The sequence below is a fragment of the Protopterus annectens genome, chromosome 11.part0, assembly GCF_019279795.1.
Source record: "Protopterus annectens isolate FY-2018-M chromosome 11.part0, PAN1.0, whole genome shotgun sequence".
NCBI classification, from domain to species: Eukaryota; Metazoa; Chordata; order Ceratodontiformes; family Protopteridae; genus Protopterus; species Protopterus annectens.
The window spans coordinates 349,335,382-349,358,715 of NC_056745.1; the positions used below are offsets into that span (position 1 = coordinate 349,335,382).

Genomic DNA, 23,334 nt, shown 5'->3' on the forward strand with positions numbered 1-23,334 from the left:
CTACAGAACATGCTGGAGGGACAGGTTCATAACCCAGAGACTGCCCATGCTATGGAATAGACTTCCCATACATGTCAAACAGAGCACCTCACTGGCCATATTCAAGAGAAATCTTGATGACTGGATGGGAAATAGAAAATTCACCCCGGGGATCACTCCAGTGGCACAACTCGACAGAGGCTCCAGGGCCATTAGCCTAGTACACACCTATGAACCTATAAGAGCAGATTACTGATTTCTTGCCCAAAGACCTTCATTGGATCATAAGATCATAGAAAATACAATGTAACTAGGTCTTCTTATCACTTAAACCCCATCAGCACCAACCCTCATACTGAACCTCCTCTCTAGAAGGTGGGCCATGCCAGTAAAGCCAGGGGAGAATTTTGTGAATATCCATCCAATTGTCCAGTTCTCATTTGAAGGAAGATAATTTATCACACTTTTTAATTTGCAATGGGAGTCTGGTCCAGAGGTAGGAAAGGTGCTGTGTAATGAACCTATCTTGCCACCTTTTTTTGTTTATTTGCTGGAGAAGATTTAGATCCCTTGAGTTGATATTTGCGAGACTATTCCATTTGTGCAGATTCAAAAAAGCTTTAGCCGTTGGGTCCATAATGGCTTGGAAGGAAAGGTATAGCTCTCTCTCTCAGGGATCTACAAAACACTGAGGAAAAGGATGGCTCTTTTGGTCTCTTTCATTAGCTTAAGGTTTTTAAATCAGTCATTTTCTTAGTGAGAAACCTCTGTGGTCTGTCTAATTGTTTGATATGTCTACTAAGTTACATCCACAAGGATATATTGTTTTCAATAATTCACCTAATCAATGTTGAATATAATGGAACAGTGACCTCTGGATATTGAGGAAATCTCCTTGATCAGCTCTGCTCTGATTACTCTTATTGGATGATTATCAAAGGAGAGGGAACTATCAACCCAAGTACCAAGGTCTCCAAAAATGTTTTCATTTTGGAGTGGGGTATTCTCTATGTCTATGCAGATCTATATTACAAGACTGAATGTTTAGGTGATCGAACACCTAAACATCGAACTTGTAATATCAAAAGCAAAAAACAGCGAATGGCCGATTTAACTCAGGGAAAAAATTTCCCTTTGCCGTTCACTGTATTTTGCCGTTTTGTCTACTGTGGCAGGATCTCTTAGTTGGTATATTTAGTTAGGTGCTGGTGTGGGGGGGCACCCCATGTCAGGGGGAGTGTAAAGTTATTTTTTTTATTTTCGTGGCCAATGGACATCTTTCCCTGCGATGTTCAATTTTTTTTAGGTTCGATATTACAAGTTCGATGTTTAGGTGTTCAGTCACCTAAACTTTCGATCTTGCAATTTAGACCCATCTATGGTGGGTTGAAAGACAGCTGCCAAATGTGACTATATTAACCTTTTTAGTATATAGTTTATGCCCATTGTTAACACGCCAGCTATTTATAAGTGCAACTTCTTTTTGTAGGGCGTGAATTTCAGAGGGTAACTTGACAATGACTACCAGTTTGCAGTCATCTGCAAACCTTGTTAGTCAAAGGTCTTAGTTTTTGATTTGGATGTTGGAAAAGTAAATGCCAGACAAAAGGGGTCCCAGCATGGAGCCTTGGTATCACCAGCAGTTGCCTTCATACTTTATGATGAGGCACATATTACTACACTGTATGGGTTCTGTGTCTTAACCAATTTGCTTTTCATCTTACCACCTGGGCATCTATTTGTAATTCATTTAACTAACTAACTATGCTAGCATGGGGTATAGCATTAAAGGCCTTGGCCTGGTCAAATTGTGTCATGTTTACAACATGGACACTGTCAAATGTTTATGTTACTCTTTCAAAGAAGTTAAATAGATTATTTAGACAGGATGTACGGTACCCTTAAAAAGCGAAGCTGGTATGTCTCTAGCCCAATGAGATTTTTATTGTCATAATTAATCAGGCTGTTATTATATGCTGTACAGCTTTGCATATGAGATTTGTTAGGTTGATGGGCCTGTAATTCCCGGGAGCAGTGGAGGGACCGCACTTGTGGAGTGATAGATTGTTTCCAGATCCTTCTATGGGAAAACAGTGATCTTCAGCAGCATTTTCTTAACAGTTATGTATGGGACAATATGCATAATGAAAAATGTATTGTCCACCCTTGGAAACAGAGGGCTATATAAACACCAAAAGAAAAGGATGAAGGCTGTAATCAAAATCATAAATATACACAGATGAAATTACATATTCAATATGCATATCACCAGATGCATTGCAATATGTAACAATTGGACATAGCATAAGGTAAAATAGATACAGATTGGTGCTGCACTGTTCTTTCTGCTGTGGTTTGGAAGGGATTATTTCCTTTTGTGAGGCAATATACATTATAATTTAGAAATGTTGTAATCTTTTATGTTCAAGCTTGATATATTATTAAATTCCATGGTAAGATTGTATTGAATTTGCTTAGTGTACCCTATAATGAAGCTTCATATTTTCTATGGACTTTTTTGAAACAGCAGCAATAAAAAGAGTAATACTATGTCGCCCAAGTGCAATAATCACTGAAATGCAATAATGATGGCTTCAGAGGGCCAACATAGGGTTTACAGTATGGCTAAATGACCTTTTGAACTAAGGTGGATCCTTCAGCTGGAGTTACTAAGTTGTTAATTCTAGATATAGTGCTTTGCTAGCCACCTGTGCCTAGGAAGAGAGATGATTGGACATTGTGTCTGTTCCACTGGCTAGATGAGGCATTAAAACACCAGAGTAAGAAAATACTTGCTATGCAGCACAACTGCTTAGAAATAGAGATAGAAACCACAGTATGCTTGTTTTGGTAGTTCCAAGTTAAGCAAAAGAAGGTGATAATCATGGATTCGAGCTATTTTGATATGTCCTTAAATATTGTAATAGGATCTTCAAAAGTATTTAGTTACAGGAAACACACTGTTAAGGCCTGCCAGAATACATTATGAGCAAATGAGAAATATTCTAATAGATTACTTTTACTGTAGACTAAAATGGTGCTACATGTTGCGAACATGTCCCACGTAATGTAGTGGATTCATAGTCTTTAATAGTAATAGCACTTTTGTTAAACTAAACATGGATAAGCACCTGTATATTCAAATGCCAAAACTGAATAAAGCCCTTACCAATCACAATTAGGTTAGATAATCCATCAAAAGCTGATTTTTTTACTTCAGCAATCTCATTTTCATGAAGACGAAGTTCCTGGAGTGATTTTGGCATATTCTGTGGTACTGATTTAAGAAGATTCTTTGACAAATGAAGCCTCTGAAGACTGACCAGCCCAGCAAAAGCCTTTGGATCGATGGTGGTGATTTTGTTGTTTACCAGTATAAGTATCTAGGAGAAGGTATACACTTATTAGACAATCATATCATATTATAGTACATGCAAGCATCAGCCTTCGCAGTAATAGTAGGAATATACAGATATTTATTTTCAGATTCTCAGATTTGTAGTAAAGAAGTATGATAAACATTGCAATGAAAGAATTTTCAATGGATTGCATAAATGCTGCTTCTGTAGTTTCATCAAAGGTTATCAAAAACAACATATTTGTGTACATCATATACAAATAAAAAAATGACTGCCTTTATTTTGAACTCAAACTGCACATCCTTCATCGTAACATTCTACATCATCTGAGAATAACAATCATTATGCAATTTTATTCTGTGCTTGACAAATATGTTTCATTAGCTGTAATATAGTTTGCCAATTTTTGCACTGAATGTTTTCCATGATAGCCTAATTTTTCCCATTAATTTGGGGCATGTGCCTCTCATAAACTACCCTAACTCCCAATATGAATATATAAACTTTCATGATCCCATTTCATTCTGTTAAATACAAATACTTTCTAAAGAACACTTAAAGTGCATGACTGTAATTTTGTCTAATGCTGTTATCATGTTTTGGTAAACAAAACTTAAGACGTTATGTACAGTGTGTGCACAATATTAGATGCTGTTATGATTCTGTAAGCACAAAGGGACATGTTCTCCATTTTAGTTACATTTTGTAAAGAAATGCAATTGTTGTTTGTCTTTCGGCTTTTCCCGGTAAGGGGTTGCAACAGCTGAACTCCTGTCCGCTAATGATTGGCAGTAGATTTTTTTATGAAACACTGAGGTGCCAGCTCAATGCTCAACCTTCAATGAAGGCATCCCCATTTACGCACGCATGTCTTTCGAATGCCCACCCAACCACGGGGAGGACATGCAGACTCCACACAGAAGGCACTTCCAAGCCCAGCCGAGAATCGAACAGGAGAACCTCTTGCTGTGAGGTAACAATGCTACCACCGTACCACTGCGGCATTCTTTGTAAAGAATTATTCCTATTCACATATTTAGACTACTAACTGAAAATTCAGAAAATCCTCTTTTCATGTTGTTTATTTAATGTATTTTAATTTCATGTTGGATAGTATTATTATTATTATTATTATTATTATTATTATTATTATTGCATTTCTTTACAAATATCCAACATGAAATTAAAATACATTAAATAAACAATATGAAAAGATGATTTACTGAATTTTCAGTTATTAGTGTAAATATGTGAATAGGAATAACAGACAGTTATTTTCAAAAGGGATTGCTACAAAGGAAAAGAAGGTTTGAATATTGTTGATAGCCTCACAAACTAAAGGTGACATAATAAACAAATTAATATATTTAGATTTTGACAATTAATCTATCTAGAAATGTCAGGGCTTATATAGTGATATTCTAAAACTCTCACATCAGAGCAATTACTGTAAATATATTTTGTTTTGTTACTTATTCATTTTGCAGAACTACTTTTATCTTTGCCTTAGTATACTCTAATGGCACATTACCTTGGTTTGTGTATTGTGCATTGTTACTGTTCTAAAATGATTTTTTTGCATTCAGAGATTTGTTTATTATATAATTCCATTCTGAACACTTGCCTCATGTTTAAACAAAGGTTTCTGGTGGATTATGACATTTCTGTAGTCAAAAAATCATTAATAAATAAAATAAGTATATAACTAGCAAAAATAACTTTACTTGAGCTATAACGGTGGGTTTATTCAAGGTGATAGTTTTGTTAACTGTTTATTTTATATCTCTTCAGTGGTCCAGATAAGGCAAACGATTCTGCTGTAGCAACCAACTCAATACTCAAAGACATGGCAGTTGTCTTCTGGGTAATTATTTTAATTCCATGTACATTCATAGTATGAATAGAGTCCTGGCAATATTTAATTTAGTACAGGCTGGCTGGGCCTTGTTGTTGTTGTTGTGAACAGAACTTTTTGTAACTCACCATTATTTCAGTGCTAGGGTTTTCATGATTCTAGTGTTCTAGTGCCCTTTGTAGACTACTTAATATCACTCCATATGCTTTTTTCAAAAGATTTCATGATTCACTAGTGCAAAGTCTGTCTCACTGAGGAACTAACATCTTGAAAAACTGTTAGACACTGCTATGCCAACACATTTTTGTTTAAATGTGTTGCACAGTAAAGTGTCTAATTGTTTTTAAAACTATGTTAGATTCTGGTGCTGTTGTTTTGGTCCAAATGCTCTCTCAGAGTTCAGGTAAGTAATGATGTCAATACTCCTTTCACTCTGGAGTTAGCACTAATGGTATGTCTTTCGGCTTTTCCCGGTTAGGGGTCACCACAGCAGGACTCCAGTCCACTCATGATTGGCAGTGGATTTTATGGTGCCAAGTTGTCAGCCCGATGCCCAATCTTTAACGAAGGCACTCCCATTCATGCTCGCACCTACCTGCATGCCTTTAACATAACTCGACCGTCTGGAGGACATGCAGACTCCACATAGTAGGTGCTCCAGCCGAGAATTGAATGGGAGAACCTTTTGTTGTGAGGTGACAGAGCTAACCGCTGCACCACCATGGCTGGAGTTAGCACTAATAAATAATAAAAATGTATATGCTTCTCCATTATCATGACATCCAGGTCTATTATTATTTAGACAGGCATATGCAAACTAGTAATTTTATACAATAAAACTGTACAATGGCTGAACCTTTTTAGCCACTGGATTCTGTTAGAGTCACTGACCTCAACTTGTATTTCTGATATTTTTGCCTATTTATCACACATTGCCATCCCAATTTCCTTTTTTCACCCTTACCTGCTATGACATTACTTCAGCTCTTTTATCTTATTTTCCCCCATGCCTATAACTAACTAGTGCTTCTAATGAGAACAGTCCTATTACCTCATGATCACATTCATGTCATCATCAAGAATTTTCTTGTACAATGTCATTGGTGATCTCAGCACACAATACCAAAGGGTACTTGTAGGTATGCAATAATTTGCAGACTCTGAGATTCTACTACAATGGACTGCCAAACTGCTGTCACATTTCACCATGGATAAGAAGACTATCCCACAGACATAGGCATGCAATATTTTAATCTACTGTAATCCAAGTGAAAGATATGGGATATTTGCATTGTGGCTCTTCTTGCCACTACTCATTGAAGCACTTAGTGTGCAATCCTTAACTCTGTGGGGATTAGAGATTTAACACATGACTGCATTTCTATAAATAATTTCAGTCTTGAGTGTTTTATGAGACTGCAGGGATTTATTAATATAGTGTGCTTAATCTTCTGGCAGTTTGAAGACAGGTAGATGAAAAAATGTAATGGTGCTACACAGCCTGGAATAAAATCATTGTATTGCTCATCTTGGAATATGACTTACAACATATTTAATATTATCTCTGAAAAATCTTAAGGTAAAAAAACTGACAGAAAAGAACACAAAACCTTATTAATTGACAAATGGAAAACTATTATGAGTTACTTTTCCTTCACATTGCCGGCTTGACAGTTACAAGCAACTTACCACTGACTGTATCTTAAGTGCATAGAATCACTGCATTTAATATTCAATGAAAGCAGTTGATATAGAGGATTATGAATGAGCCTTTAATTATAACAACGTATGTGTCTGAAATATGGATGTCAAGCACTTCACCTCAAGGTCAAAGGGAATCAAAGCTTGAGAACTGAGTCTTTTCACGCATGTGAAGAAGAGATAAGCAGTTACAATCAGCAGGACCTGACTGTAGTTCATTGCAGCAGGAGGAGCTTTATGAAGTCAATGTACTACCAGTTACAAAAACAAAAAAGCAACTGTCAGACATTTTGCTCTGCCAGCACTTCTTTTGTTTAAATTTGCTGCAGAGTGAAGTGTATTAATCGATTTTAAAGTTCTGCTAGATTCTAGTCCTCTTCTGTGGTGTCTGCACTGGCCGCTGTTACACTTTAGCGCAAAACTAGACATTAACAGCATTTAGAGGTGCTTAACAAAAGGTTGTTGAGCACATTGACAAACCTTTTTCCCAGTTTTGAGGCATAATTACAGCATTCCATATGCAACATCACAGTTATATAACAGCACTAGGAAAGGGGTAGCATACCAACCAATAAGTTGTGCTGTAATGCTCACTTTAATTTTTTTGGCATTTGGATATGTTCTGATAATTTCATCAACTATTATTCTCTCCTTTTGGGGACGCAGTTGAGACAGATCTCCAGTCAGCTATGCCTAGCAAAACGTTTCATTACAAAACATGCCTCTTGTCTCTGTTTGATCAGCCACATAGGCATTATTTATCCTGTCTTTAACAAGTACGCATTACTCCTTCCCAAGCATTAAATTTACAAGGACTAATTGCTTTCTTTTCTTTAATTTTTGAGTCTGCAAGATAAGGATATGAAAATGTCCTTAACGACTCTGTAATCTGGCTTTCATATAAGTTCTTTAGGTACTTCACAGTCTATTAAGTAAAGGATTTTATTCAATGTTAAAAACACCTTCTTATATTCAAAGCCTTTTGAAGCTATTTGTTATAGTTAGGATGAGTTCTACTATGACACTAAAGCAGAATCCCATATTTCAGCACAAATGGCTGGCAGTGCATTGGTGTAGTAGTTAGCGTTGTCACCTCACAGCAAGAGGTTTTCTGGTTCGATTCTTGGCTGGGGTGCCATCTGTGTGGAGTGTGTATCTCCTTCTTGCATACATGTGGTTTTTTTCCTGGGTGCTCCAATTTCCTCCCACATTTGAAAGATATGCATCTATAACATTTCTCCCTGGACCATTGCTGAAAATGGACTCTGTCCCAGTCAGACATTTCTGGTAAACAAATGTTAAATAAATAAATATGCACTGTTAGCTCCCTGGAGCAATGCAATGTCCTTGCTGTAGCAACTACATCTTATGACTGCTATTAATAAAGATGAAAAATATATGGAGGTACAACTTCAAATGTAATTGCTTCAATAGCAATGTTGTTCTTAAAACCCCAAGGGATTATTTTTGCTAAAACATGTTTTATGAGTGAAATAAAAATAACATAGAAGTACCAATTTTAATTATAGCAACTCGGTACAGACAAATGTTATATGTGGTCATCATACCTGCACAAATTTCATGTTTTTGAAGTCATTCTCTTTAATCTTTCCGATCTTGTTGTTCTGCAGGTCTAGCAAAGTAGTATCAACAGGAATTTTGTCTGGTACCTCCTTTAACCCTAGTAATAAAAAAAAAAATAACAATCATACATGTTTTAAAAGATAATGTAAAGAAAGTCATGATTTTTGAAGCTGCTAGACAATAAAACTGCAACTCAATGGAAGCTTAAAAATGTATTATACTGGTGATGTCAGCATTATTCTTGTGATCTTAGCATTGCACTTCTGATAGCTAGCATGTTAATAATGGCATTTTAATTTCAATGTTCACTCAATCTATATTTGGAAAAAAAACATGGGTGTAAGGAACAATATATTTGTTCTCATTTTCTTTCTGTTAGATATGTTGGAAATCCTTCCTAACCAACAGCTTTTCCCCATAATATAGATTAATTTAATGTCAGTTTGATGCAGTCTAAAACTCCTTTATACTAGTAATCAGAGACATATCTGTTGTAGGATTTATCCACAACCAACATAGTTTGTCCATGCCAAAATAAGCTAGGGGGTGTGTAGAATATTATAACAATAACTAGCAACATGGGTGTGGTAGCAGAAGGTAGCTGAAGCTGAATCTTCTGTCTTGTAAAGAAGATTCAACTTTAACTACATTGTGTTGCCCTACTTTCATTAGTAGATTTATACTTTGGAAAGTTTTAAAGAAAGTATTTCTACCACTTATTATTAGGAGGGATATTTACAGTATGTTTTTATTAGGTGCCTGACCTCTAAGGAACTCTAGGGAATGTTAGATCTTCCACATAGAGAAGTTTCTTTAGTTTTGCAGAATGTACCTGATTTTTTCTTGTATTTTCTCTGCTCTCATAAGTACCTCTAAACTGTTCGGAGGTTACAGCTTTTTTTCTTATTTTAAAAAATGTGGACTAAATAAAGGAGGGGACAAGAAATGTTGCTGTTCTGCATTTAATGAAGGAAAGAAAGTCTAAAACTGAAATGTATGTCATTATTTAGTGACTTCATTCTTCAGTGATTTGTCAGAAAACCACACATTATATGAGGAATGACGTCACTAAATAATGACAAGTATTTCAGTTTCAGACTTTCTGTCCTTTAGACTAATGCATGTGTACCACATAATAATAGAAAAAAGTCTGACCACTCAAAGATATTTTAGCATCTGGACTTTTGCCGTTGATTTATCCTCAGTTTACAATGGGGACGCTGGTTGAGGTGACCAATTAGCATACTCATTTTTGAATATTAATGGACAGCCATTGTACAATTAATAATATAATAAAGCAGAATAGTTTAAAACTGCATTAATTACCTTTATTAAATAGTTCCAATGTGTAATGACCTTTTTCACTTATCAAATGGTTCTGGACTTAACAAAAAGTAGACACATACTCTCTACTCATTAAATATGTGCCAATTTCTATACATACCAACTCACTCCTAGTGCAGACATCAATTGTATATGTAGGTAATAATGAATATGTGGCATTAAGCAGTGAGGGCTTTTTTGTGAATACCAAATAATGAGTTATTTGGTTTTATTTATGCATATACCTCCTTTCAGTCTAGAATTCCAGAACTGGTGGCAGTTTTTTCTTAGATTTACTTAAAGTAACTTGCCACCAGTATCTTAATGTCATGAAGTCTGAATGGTTTTAGTTATCTACTGAATGGATCTTTTTTAGCAGAATAGTTGTAAATTATTCAACTAAAAATATTCCATTTAGCAAATAAAATAGCCCTGCTTAATGATTATAATTAGAAGTTGTATACAATACTGTTTTGACATTGCTAGCTCTTTGACAAGAATGCAACAATCCACAATTATTTTTTCTGTCAAACTTTATGATTGCGTTGCTTCTGTGACTTGTTGATGTTTTAATTACACCCCTCTGTTGTTATACATGTTTTTTTTTTTTCTTATAAGTTCTTAGGTGTGTATTAGGGTAATGACCACTAAAGGCTTTTTAAGCCTGGCCATGCATCCCAAACCTCTGACAAGTTCTGGTACCATTGATAAATATAAAGAGGATCTTGGGATGTGAAATATATACAAGCAGGGACCTGGGAATGAAACATTTACAGACTGCCTATGTCCATTAGCAACAAAGGTGCCAAAACAGGGATGAATTTCCTATTCCCTATCCAATTGTCTAAGTTACGCTTAAAATATGTTAGGGAGGAGCTCTGCTTTACATGAGTAGGGAGCCTGTTCCAGAGAAGAAGTACTCTCTGGGATACATACCTGTCTCTCCTGCAGGTCCTATTTGTATTACAGGCAAGGTTTAAATCTTTAGAATGGGTAATTCTTGTGCTGATTGTTTTGCAGATATATCAGAATGGGGTCCTGCAATGCATTGGAGGCCAGGCATAGGTCTCCTTTCAACAGCCTGTAGGAGACAAAATACATGGACAGGGTTTTGAGGTGATTTTCACAGGACATGTTACTTATTCCCTGTATCTTTTTAGTGAGTAATCTCTGTGGATATTCCAACTGTTGGATATGCGTGGATAGGTACATTCCAAAGGGGGCATGATAGGTCTTATGAATGCTGAATATAGTGGAACAATGACTTACTTGGACCTTTGTTTATAAGTTGCACAACATAGAATGATTTCCTTAGTACTGTAGACACTTGATGGTCAAAAGCCAGATTGCTGTCTAAGTATATCCCCAAGTTCCTGACTATTGGTCAAACTCTTAGGAGCGCATTATCAATATGATAGTTACCAGGGGTGAATGACTTCCTGAAGGACATAATTATGCATTTCTTGGCATTTAGTTTTAGTCCATGGGTCTTACATAGGTTATTTGCCTGGGTCAGCCCTTCCCAGAGAAGATTAGTGCTGATGGCAGGGGTTCTATGACTGTACCTAAATGGCAATTGTCTGCAAATTTGGTCAACCAGAGGAACTTGACATTAGCCTTGACTCAGAGAAGAAAATGCTAAAAAGGAACTGTCCCAAGACAGAACCCTGAGGAACTCTGCTTGTGACTGGTCTCATTGTAGAGGTGGATGTCTGAAGTCTAACTTCCTGGGTCCTCTTTGTAAGCCAGCTGGCTTTCCATTGGGTGATATAAGAGACTATACCTAACCTATTCAGTTTATCAACAATGCCTGAGTGGAACATTTGTCAAATTTTTTGGCCATGTTAAGGTAAGCAGTGTGAACCATTTTGCCCTCATCCATTGCTTTAGTGACCATCTCAAACAAATCCACTAGGTTGAGTAGGCATGAGCACTTGAAACCAAACTGGGCTGGGTCCAGTGTCTGTAGGTTTCCTTTGTCATTATTGATCATTCCCATGATAATTCTTTCCATTCATATGAGACTAGTGAGACTTATGTGGCTGTAGATTCCAGGACCTTTAGATGGCTCATCTTTGTGCAGAGGGATAACTGTTACTGTTCTCCATTCATGATGCATGATGCCTGTTTGGAGGCTACATTAAACAGCAATTCCAGATGGCCTGATATCTCATATTTCATGTTATTTAGGAGGCATCCTGGAATATTGTCTGGCCCCACAGTTGCAGTGGTCCTGGTCTCAGAGAGAGCATTAAGGACTAGTGATTATAGGGGGAGTTGTATTTGATGGCATTTCCTGGGGCGAGGTTGAGAAGGAAAGAAGGGCAAAGTTAGAAATTAATTTGTCTGCCAGGAGGTTTGCTACATCTTCTGGTTCAGTATAGGTGGCTGTATTAGCAACAAGCTCTTCACACAATTGGGTATTGCTTTTGAGGTTGCAGACAATGCCTTGTGGTTGTCCTTGGACTGGAAGTCTAAATTTACCTCAAGTTTGGCTTTTGTAGACTTTATTTACCCTCTGTATTGTTTATTTAATTTGATGATAGTGCTTTTATCCTGCTGTCTGCTACACTTCCAATATTTTGCCAAGATTTTTTCCTTACTTAATATCTTTAAAAGATAATTTTTGCTTGATATCCATGGATTCTCATGAAGTATTTAAATGTTACAAGTCTATCCCCTCAGTTTTTTTCTTCAGTTTGGTATTTATAACACTGTCCATTTATTCATGATTTCTAAATTCAAATATTGGATTATTTGTATCCAATGAACTATCTTTCTCCTGCCTATATCCATTCAACAATGAGATCTTCATAACTGTACAAATCACTGTAGGTCATGCATTACCAAATGACTAAAGAGAGAGTAGAATAGCACTTAATGTTTTCTGCTAGTGTTGTTAGTTATTATGCATCTGAATATTTTACCAACATGCTGCTTTTCCATACTTATGGTTTAATTTTTAGTCCTATTATTTCAGATTTAGTTGAAAACATCAAACCCAAAAGGACAAAACTAAAGTAAAATTCCAGTAGTCATGTCAATAAAAACTACAGGGATGGGTCTTTATTAGATGATCGAAGTTTACTACTTCGAATCAGTAAACATCAAACTTTACTGATCGAAGTAGTAAAACATCATATCACTATAAAAACATTTCTGAAAACAAAAAAATAAACAAAAGGGTGTAAGCAGGGGGGCAAGCCCCCCTTGGACCCCACACCCCCCGCTACTTAAATATACCAACTCCAAGATCGCACTTCAGTGCAATACAGTGCGGAAATGGAATATTTCCATTTCCTACACTGTAGTGCAATCTCGAAGTTGGTATATTTAAGTAGTGGGGGGTGTGGGGGGTGCCAGGGGGGCTTGCCCCCCTGCTTATGCCCCCTTTTTTTTTTTCAAAAATGTTTTTATAGTGATTTGGTGTTTTACTACTTTGATCAGTAAAGTTTGATGTTTACTGATTCGAAGTAGTAAAACTTCGATCATCTCATATAGACCCCTATAGGGATATATAAAGATGATTGTTGTCTCTAATGGTTATTAATTTGAAAGAGATCATCATTAGCTTTGTCACATATGAGCAGATGTTTTGGAGTAAAAGAACACTTAAGTCTGTAGGCCTGGTTTACGTGATTTGTTGTTCAAGACATAACAGCTTCTATGTAGGTAAACTACATGGAAGCTGTTATAGCATTTATGCAGGCATTTATTTACCATACGAAATAAAGATATTAACAACAGCCTATACAGAAATTTCACTAAATGCAGCAATTTCAAGCTATTTCTTTACTTCATTACAGACAGTATTAGGATAAATGCTGATAAGGGGAATTGAGGGGATTTTATTAAGCTACTGGAGAAAAAAGAATTTTAGTGACAAATTATGCATGATGCTGTTCACATGCTGTTAATGAGGACCATGCTGCTATCAAGGCAGCACCTTCTGTGACATGAATTCAACACAAAGAATAACATGAATACTATATCAGGGACAAAAATAAAAAGAAGTACTTATATGAATTGTTAGAGGAGCTTGAAGAGGGAAAAATGATAACAATGGCAGATTTGTGGTAGTAAGGGGTGACTGGCATGGGATAAGGATTGCACTGACATGTATTTATATTCCACCTAAAACTGCTATTATGTAGCTTAAAACATTAATTAGCTTTCAGCAGGGAATATTGCTTATAAGTGGGGACTGGAATTTGATTTGCAAAAATGAGGATGTTTCTTGGGGACGTAGAAGGGAAAATATAATAAAGAGGGTAGATTTCTGAAGAAATTTATGAAAATATTTGGGATGAAAGATGTGAATTCAGTAGTAGGAAGTTGAGAATTAACATATCATTGCCATGGTATAATAAGTGAGCTAGACTAGACAGAAAGTATATTTCATAGGAACATTGCATTTAATTGAGAACTGTAGCACACATCCTTTAACTATTTCAGATCATGAGACAATAATTACTGAGATAAAAATGCAGGGCAAAGAAGGAAAGATGCAACACTGGCAGGTCCCCACCCACCTGTTAAAAATAGAGCAATTTAAGGAATGGGTAGTAGAAGTTGTTAGGCAGTTATATGGAAGTACTCCAGAAGTAATATGTAGTGAGTGGGATAAACTGGAAATTAAGTTTTAAAATAGGGGGGAATAAAAGAAAGAGAAATCTGTTTAAGAAATAATAGGAATTATTTAGAGGGTCTGACAAAGGTTAAAATATTACAGATTAAGGGGAATCTCACAGGGCAAGAAGAGGTGCAATTGCAGAATGTTAAACAAAAGACGAGGGAGGAACTGGATAAAATGCATGAGTTTAGAAAGATTGCTGTTAGGCAGCTGATTTTTGATAACTCCAAAGTACAAAAACGTTTGGCACAATGACTTAGGCAACAGAAAGTAGAAATGTTTGTTGCCAGAATTAGGGAGCCTATAACAAGATAAATAACTAGAGATCCTGTACAGGTATTAGAGATATTTTTGAAATTTTATGGAAATTTGTACAAAGCAGAGAAGTGGGGAAATCAAGAGAAAGCACTCATAGAAATATTTATGGAAAAGTTAAATATGTCCAGGTAGAGGTAGATGAGGCTCAGAAATTAACAGTTAAACGAGGAGAAGATGAGATAAAAATGGTGATATATAAACCAATCTGCATGAAAGTCACCAGGAAATATCGTATTCTGGTAGAAGTTTTTAATATAGGAGGGAAGAAAGTGATAACGATTTAGAAGGTTTTGTTTAACAGTATTTTAAAAGGAGGGGAGGTACCAATATCCTGGAAAAAAGCTGTGGTGGCTGAAATACCTAAAGACAGTAAAGACCCATTGGATGCAGATTCATATAAGAATATTTCAATTTTATGTTTATAATGGCTAAAAGAATGGAAAAGGTGATGCCAAATTTGATAGATATAGACCATTGTGGTTTTGGGAGGGGAGGAAAACATTGGACAACATTAACAGAAAAATGATGATTGAGAGGGAAGCAGAATGTAAAAAAATACCACTGCTGTTGATGGGTCTTGATGCAGAGAAAGTATTCAGCAGAGTCCGGTGAGATTTTTTGAGTAGGGAAATTTACATTTCCTGATATAATAATAAGGTTAATTAGAAGGCTATATGAAGAATCAGAGGCAGAAGTCATAGTAGGAGGATTCCTCTTTGATAAATTGTATCTGAACAGAGGAACCACATGGGTGTCCTCTTTCAACTTTGTTATTTGTGCTATATTTAAAACCATTAGCAAAGAAAATGAGGGACTTGGAAATTTAAGGATATAATTTATACTGGGTTCAAAGGGAAAGGTAATAGAATAGGAAGAGGCCAAGAATTTATTTGGACTGCAGGTTAGAGATTGCCTTCCCTATCAAGGATTGATATTAGGGTATAGGCAAAGACAAAGAAATAGGGGCTGCTTAATGAAAGACCAGCACTGGTAGAGTTTTTAATAGACTCTAGAACAAGGAATAATTAGTAAAGCATATAAAATATTGCATGATAATTATAAGAATCAATCAGAAGAGCTTAGAAAGGATTGGGAAGAAAGATTAGATAAGCAATTCACAAAGAGACAATGGGTGGGGGTATATGTATATCTCCCAAATATGCAACAAAGTCTAGAAGATTTAGGATTTTTGCTTGGAAGTGCTTACATAGGTATTTTTATACCTCAAGTAGACTCCAAAGAATTTTTCTTCAGGTGGATAGCAAATGTTGGAGATTTGATAGGCAAGAAAAAGTAGCTGAGAACATATTTTTGGGGAAAATATTTTTCTCTTGGAAAAAAAACAGGTTCCCATGAATTTCCACATCGATGGTAGTCCATTGAACACAGAAGGCATTATCAGAGATCTGGGAACACAGGTTGACAGCAACATCTCTTTTGACCACCACATTGCCACTGTGGACAAAAAGTCCATCTATGTGGCACATCTCATTACTAAGGGTTTTGCATCCAGGAAGAAAGAGATCATTGTCACCCCCTACTCTTCCCTCATTAGGCCAATCATCGAGTACAATGCCCCATTTGGCATGTACCTCACTAGACACCTGCAACAACTGGAGAGGCCGCAAAAGTACCTCACAAAGAGGATCCTAGGCCTTAAAGATTTGTCCTGTAGGGAAAGACTAAAAAAACTCCAACTATTCTCTGTCTCATATCACCTATTTAGAGGCAATCTCTGCTTGACTTACAAAGCTATGTCTGACCCAGCTCTGTTAGAAATGCTACATCTAAAGAAATCCCAATCCCTCCGCACCACATGCTAGAGATACCTCAACCTCATTACCACAATCAACAGAACATGCTGGAGTGACAGGTTCATAACCGAGAGAGTCCATGCTCTGGAATAAACTTCCTATGCATGTCAAGCAGAGCACCTCACTGGCCCTCTTCATGAGAAATCTTGATGAGTGGATGGGAAATAGAAAGTTCACTCCACGGATCACTCCAGTGGCACTACTTGACAGATGAACTGGGAACTAAGGTTGGGTGGCATGATGCCAGGGTAATCCTATGGGCTAGGCTTGTAAAGGCTCAAGGGCCATTAGCCTAGTACACACCTATGAACCTATGAAGTGTGATGAGCTGGCAGACATTTGGGATTCCCTGCAGTCTGCTCTGTCTAGGTTTAGGATTAACTGAACCGAAGGGATATTTTAGAGCTACACAGTTAAAGCTCTTATACATAACACAAGCTGAAAGCTACAGTTCAAAGTGGAAAGGGATGATGAATCACATGGGTGATTCTAGAAATAAGAAAAGAGTGGGATTTTGGACACAGATGCTTAAGAAGAATAACAGTTATACAGTATATTACATTCATAAAGTATCAAAAATCTACAAAGAACTATGCAAAAACTGGAATGGAGAAAGGAGATTTTGCCAGTATGGATGACTGCAATTGGGGTAAAGAGAATAGGCATGAGGGGATGGAATTTACTGGAAGAAGCTGGCAAAGGAGCCATGTTACTAAGAACAAATAATTAGAGAGAGAAAGTAACAGAATGGAAAGAGGCCAAGAAGACTTTTGGATTGCAGTCGAGTGATTGCTTTCCCTATCAGAGATTGATATCAGAATACAGACAAACAGAAAGGGTTAGGGAAATCCTAAATGAAATACCTGCACTGATTGAGTTTTCAACTGAATCTAGAAAGGAGGCTACTATTAAAAACACATAATTAGTAGGCTATAAAAATATTGCACGATAATAATAGAAATCAACCAGAGAAAGTCAGAAAAGATTGGGAAGAAAGATTAAATAAGTCATTCACAGAGAAACAATGGGAGGGTATATGTATGTCCCCCAAATATGCAACTAAATCTAGAAGATCTAAAATTTTTTTGGAATTTTTTGTATAGAAACTATTATACCCCAAGCAGACTCCAAAGAATGTTTCCTCAGGTAGATAGCACATGTTGGAGGTGTAATGGGTACTTGGGAGCATATGTTCTCAAAGTGTAATGACTTGGTAGACTTTAAAAATTCCCCACAGAGTATTTGATCAGGAATACTGGGCAAACAAATGAGTGTAATTAAGGAAATGAATTGTCTAGACATAGCAAGTCTTTGTTAAGTTTAGTTCTGCTAGCTGCCAAAAAAGCAATTACTAGAAAATGGAAATCAAAGTATAAACCAACTATATCTAAAGTAGTGAATATTGTAACAGAGATAAAATAACATTAAGTGGGATCTTTAGAAAAGGGTAGGAGTAAATTATGTAGAAAAATATGTTTTGGAGAAGAAACAAGGTTTAAATGAAGCAGGAATTGAACAATTTATGTAATGCTCCTTTGATTATATAGTATAGAACAATATATGTGGGTTTACCTTTATAAAGTTGAAAATCGTATTGTTGATCGGACCATTGTGCGAACCGAAATGACAAATTCTGCATGTCAAATGTCACCGAAGGTCGAAACTCAGCAAATCAAACAGCAGATTCGCTGGGTTTAGAACTCCAGTGTCGAACACACACAATGTAATGCAGGGGGGCAAGCTCCCCTGTGCCCCCCACACCTCCCTACTTTAATATTCTAACTCTGAGATCACACTACAGTGGGGAAAGGGTCCATTTCCCGATGCCCACTGTAGTGCAATCCACACCCAAAATGCTGAATCTGCAATGAGCGAATGTCACTGTGCATTCGCTCATTGCACATTTAAAGCATTTTTTCGACTTTACAAAAACTGGAAAATGTCCTTTCACACTTTTCACTTTCACACATGTGCAGTACGCACATATAAAGTTAAGCCTATATGTGATATATAATGTTTGTAAATGTGAACTTGTTAATATGGTTTGATTACTTTTATGTAAATATAAGTTTGCCTATATTACAAGTGAAAATTCCATAAAGGTGTTTTAAAAAACAGGAAGAATAATTAAACATTAATTGTATTTTGCAAAAACCCTTCTTACACTAACACAGAGAAAAGTGAAGTCCTTAAAATGAATTACTGCTGTTGCACACTTAAAGGCACCACCAGTTGTGATTTAGGATACAAAATAGCAATTTACCAGTTTAGCATCAAACTTAATCAGACAGAACCCTATTTAATTTGGTCTCAGTAAGGTGTTAAGGGGAAAACACTTAAAATAACACTGTTTCTTGTAGATAACTGATTCTGGATAATTTTGTTAGAGCCTTTTTTAATTTATTATTTATTTTAACAATTTTTTTGGCATTAGTTAACTCTTTTGCACAACTACTTTGCTCATTACATTATTAACATATATCGCTAGGTTAGAATGTCTTACATTTTATCTTAATATCTGCAGAAAGTACAAATCTTTATGGAATGTTTTATTGTTGTTTGATGATGTTCTGTATGTGCTTATTAATGTGTATTAATTGTGTCTATATTAGATTAATGAAATTTCAGAACTTTGAATACCATATGGTCGACCCCATATGATCAAAGTTCTGAAACTTCGAAAATCTAAAAAAAACAAAAAAAAAAAAACAAAGGAAAGTAAACGAAAAGTGTTTTAGCACCCCCCACACTCCCCACTACTTACATATATTAACTCTGAGATTGCACTTTAACAGAGAATGGCATGCCTATGCTGTAGCGTGATCTCGGAGTTGCCATATTTAAGTAGCAGGGCCCCACGTGGGTGGTGCGGGGGTGCTTGCCCCTTTGCTTAAAGCACTTACTTTTGTTTGTTTAGGTTTTTTTCTTTTAGATTTTCGAAGTTTCAGAACTTTGATCATATGGTGTCAACCATATGGTATTTGAAGTTCTGAAACTTTGTTAATCTAATGTAGACCCTATTAATTGATGTAAATTAAAATTTATTTTATGCATCACACAGAAAGCCTTATTTATTCCTCTTTCTGTTTTAATTGCTGATTGGTCTGAAGAAATTTGAAGACCAAAGGTGTCAAACACTGAATCTGATGCAAGAATGAAAATGCAGTTGCTGATAGTACAAGCTCCCCCCACACACACACAAACACACACACACACACACACACACACACACACACACACACACACACGCACACGCACACACACACACACACACACACACACACACACACACACACACACACACACACACACACACACACACACACTTCCAAAGGTGATTTACAACCTCCCTTACTTAACTATTCTAACGTTAGGTTTGCATTGTCTTGATAAAAGTAGAAATTCTGAAGTAAACAAAAATACACACACTGTATTTCACTAGAATGCTGATTTCTGATACACAGCATTTTTTCATAGACAGAAAGAATCCACTTCAGCCCTCTAATATCAACCATCAAGTATCTCTTTCTCTTCTCTTGATGTCCTTCATTTACTGCTTTATGTCTTACACAAGATCTATACTTTATAGACTGTAATAACAATGAATCTGTATCACCTGAACGTAACTGGTTGAAAGTCACACCAAAACATAACACACACAATGTGTATATCCTGAAGTGAGATGTAGGAAACAAAATTCCCTAATACCTGTAGAAATGAATGGATGCTACTTTCCCAGAATGAATCACTCAAAACCTGAAACAGAAGCATGATAACCATGGAAAAGTATAAAATAGCAATAGAATGCAAATAAAAATATGCAGTGTCATACATACAATGTTCTTTCATGTGACACAGAATAGTGTATGTGTTATGTATTTTGCAGTTGCCCCACACCATTATTTTGTGTGGGCAATTCACACAGTCTGGGTTAAATTGTGGAATATTGGACCCCCCCCCCAGAAAAAAAAAAAAAAACAAGCAGATTCACAGAAGTATAAACCTAAGCTGTGATGTGAGCTGACATTACTCTATGTATAGCCAAATACTATTATACATGATTGGTTTAGGTATGATGTAAAACTCATCAGTGGGCAGTACATAATGGTCTTAGGAAGAAGAGGTTCAAACACATAGGAGTCATGATATGTATGTATGTAGGTCAAAGTAATTCTGTACATGGGGAAGCAGCTCTCTATGAGTCAGCTGATGAAAGAAGACCCTAGAAATGACCAGAGGCATGCCTACTGGATACTGACTAGGCTGAGCTTTACTGTGAGTCTCCAAACATTGTACAGTAAGGGACATGTTCCAAGCGGACAAATCATGCTTCCCATATTTGACAGTTGAAATTTACTCACATGGCTTCCAAAAGATGACAGAGAGGTGAAATCACACAAAGAAGCTATTCATGTAAAAGGAAACCTGGACACACTGCTGGAGACCTAATTGTACATTTGCAAGAACACCTGGTGGGGATAGATAACAGGAGTACTGAACTGAAAAGTGGTAGGTAGTGTGGGGCAAATCTGGGTGTCCTTATATTCTACACAGATGCCAGACAGCCCTGGCATTTTAGCGTTTGGAAGAATGCAACATAGGAATGTGCACTACTGTTAAACAAATGCATCAGTTACTACTGCACTGGGAAAGTTGACAGACAATTACATTGCCAGCCTACATGAACAGGTGGTAGTCCACAGGGCAGACATAATTCCAATGATGTAACAGAGGTGGCCATCAACAAAGAGTGCATCCACAACAGAACACAGATCACAATTCTTCACTTTCCATCTCTTTCTCCAGGGGGATAGATGGAATCCTTGAAGCATGTATTTACACAGTTCATCAGTATAGTCCTCCTCCTTATGCATAGTGGAAAATTAGTGTCCAACATGCTGTTCTGGGACCTGTACCATGACTGCCATGCCTTCTCACTGTTCTTGGTATACAGCAGGTCACCAATGGTTGGGCCATGCATAGGTCAGAATCTTCAGAAGAATGACAGTAGCAGCTAGTGGGGTTTAGCTACCTTTGTGCATAACTTTGGAGCTCTCAAGCATGTATATATCTCAAAAGTATTCCAAGATTTCAGTAACCACATGTACGTTATGTATGCAGGACATCAGAACCAGCAGTAATGTCAGGTAAGTAAATGAGAGCAAGGATTTTCTTCACCTCTGCTGGAAATATATTCTTTGACTATACCTGAATTGAAGGTTGTTCTTTTGGATAAAATGTCACTGAATTTAGGAGCGAACAAAGTGACATCCCTGTATCCATAAATTAGAGAAATGTATCACATAGTAAGCAGCCTTTTTTAAAGTTGAGATTTGCATAATCCAGATGCATTGTAATGCCAACTGTCTCTGGTATGGGCAAGAACTATGTCATTACCTGAGAATAGTCTGTGTGGTCTGCTGTTGACAGCACCACACAGACAAAGGGTATATTTCATGTGATGTTCAGACAAAGGGTATGTACCAAGTGATGTTCAGACAAAGGGTATGCACCACATGATGTTCAGACAAACGGTATGTACTAAGTGATGTTCAGACAAAGGGTATGCACCACGTGATGTTCAGACAAAGGGTATGTGCCACTTGATGTTGACTGTTTTCAGTACCTGCAAAGAGTGTGCACCTATTTGTGGTTGCCCATGGTGGGGACATGACATCCATCAGCCAGCATGATGTAAATGAGAGCTTAGCCATGTTCCCTTGTGGGGTCATTAGACATATTCTTGCTGTCCACTCCTTTGTGAGATGAATCAGCAGGACATCTTCTGACTTCTCATGTATGCCCTCTTCTGAGTGATGGTGGACAGCATCTTCCTGTCTAATGACTCCAGATTTCTGCACTTTTACATGATCAGCTTTAATAGAGAACTCTTTTGCGGCACAAGCTGAGATATCCTTATTGCTGTACATCATGGCCATAATTTGTGACTTCTTAGAGCAAGAAATCTGGTCAAAGCCATAGATAAAAGGGGGACAAAGACTCAAAAATTGGGACAATTTTTAAATATTGTTCTTACAAATTTAGAGCATTGATAGAATAGCAAGTTTTGCATTAGCATGAATTTTCTGAAGGGTATGAAGTCTGAATCTGAAATGTCTGTCAGTATTTTCTAACTTCAACTTCAGTCTTTATTGATTCACCACTAATTTGCCAGAAAACCTCAATGTTATGAAAACAGACCAAAAGTATGAGGCAAAACTCTAGACATTCTGCAAAAATCTGTATATTCGAGAGGTGTGAATTCATGGCTGGTTTGCCATTCGGTCTTCTTTTTCTTTCTTCACCTTTACTTTAAATGTGGCCATTTTGACATTGTCTGATTACGGGAATTATAATGAGCTGCTGCAACTTGGGGGCATATTCATGGCCAACTTCAATAACGTTGCCAATTTAGTTGTGTTTCTTTGTGGTATACATAACCTTACTTTAACAGTATCTGCCCATACATATGGGATAGAACGATTTTGTATTTATCCCTGATGATGTCAGGTGTCATTTCCTTGGCATCTGCTACAGTGTAATTTACATTCTTGTTTCATTTTCTTATCCTTTACGTTTTACCAGAGAGAACCTATTTGTTCAACCATTTTGCTTTTAATGTGAATATGAAATGCCAGTGTAAGTGGTACTTGCTATGGTGTAGTGCTCTTGACCGATTTGCCCTATAGCTGGTTTTAAACAGTGCATGTTTTGTGATGGTGTCACATTGTCACTTAGGGGGGTTGCTTTACTTTGAACAAGTTTCTT

General features: G+C 36.7%; 1 protein-coding gene across 1 annotated transcript in view; it reads right to left on the reverse strand.

The window, feature by feature from the left end:
• DCN (decorin) overlaps window positions 1-23,334 on the reverse strand; it is a 223,659-nt gene that overhangs the window by 99,599 nt on the left and 100,726 nt on the right. Inside the window, exons 3-4 of the mRNA XM_044087853.1 lie at window positions 8,463-8,575; window positions 3,149-3,362 (exon numbers count right to left, since the gene is read on the reverse strand). Coding sequence (XP_043943788.1) covers window positions 3,149-3,362; window positions 8,463-8,575 — 327 coding nt within the window. The remainder of the gene's footprint in view (window positions 1-3,148; window positions 3,363-8,462; window positions 8,576-23,334) is intronic.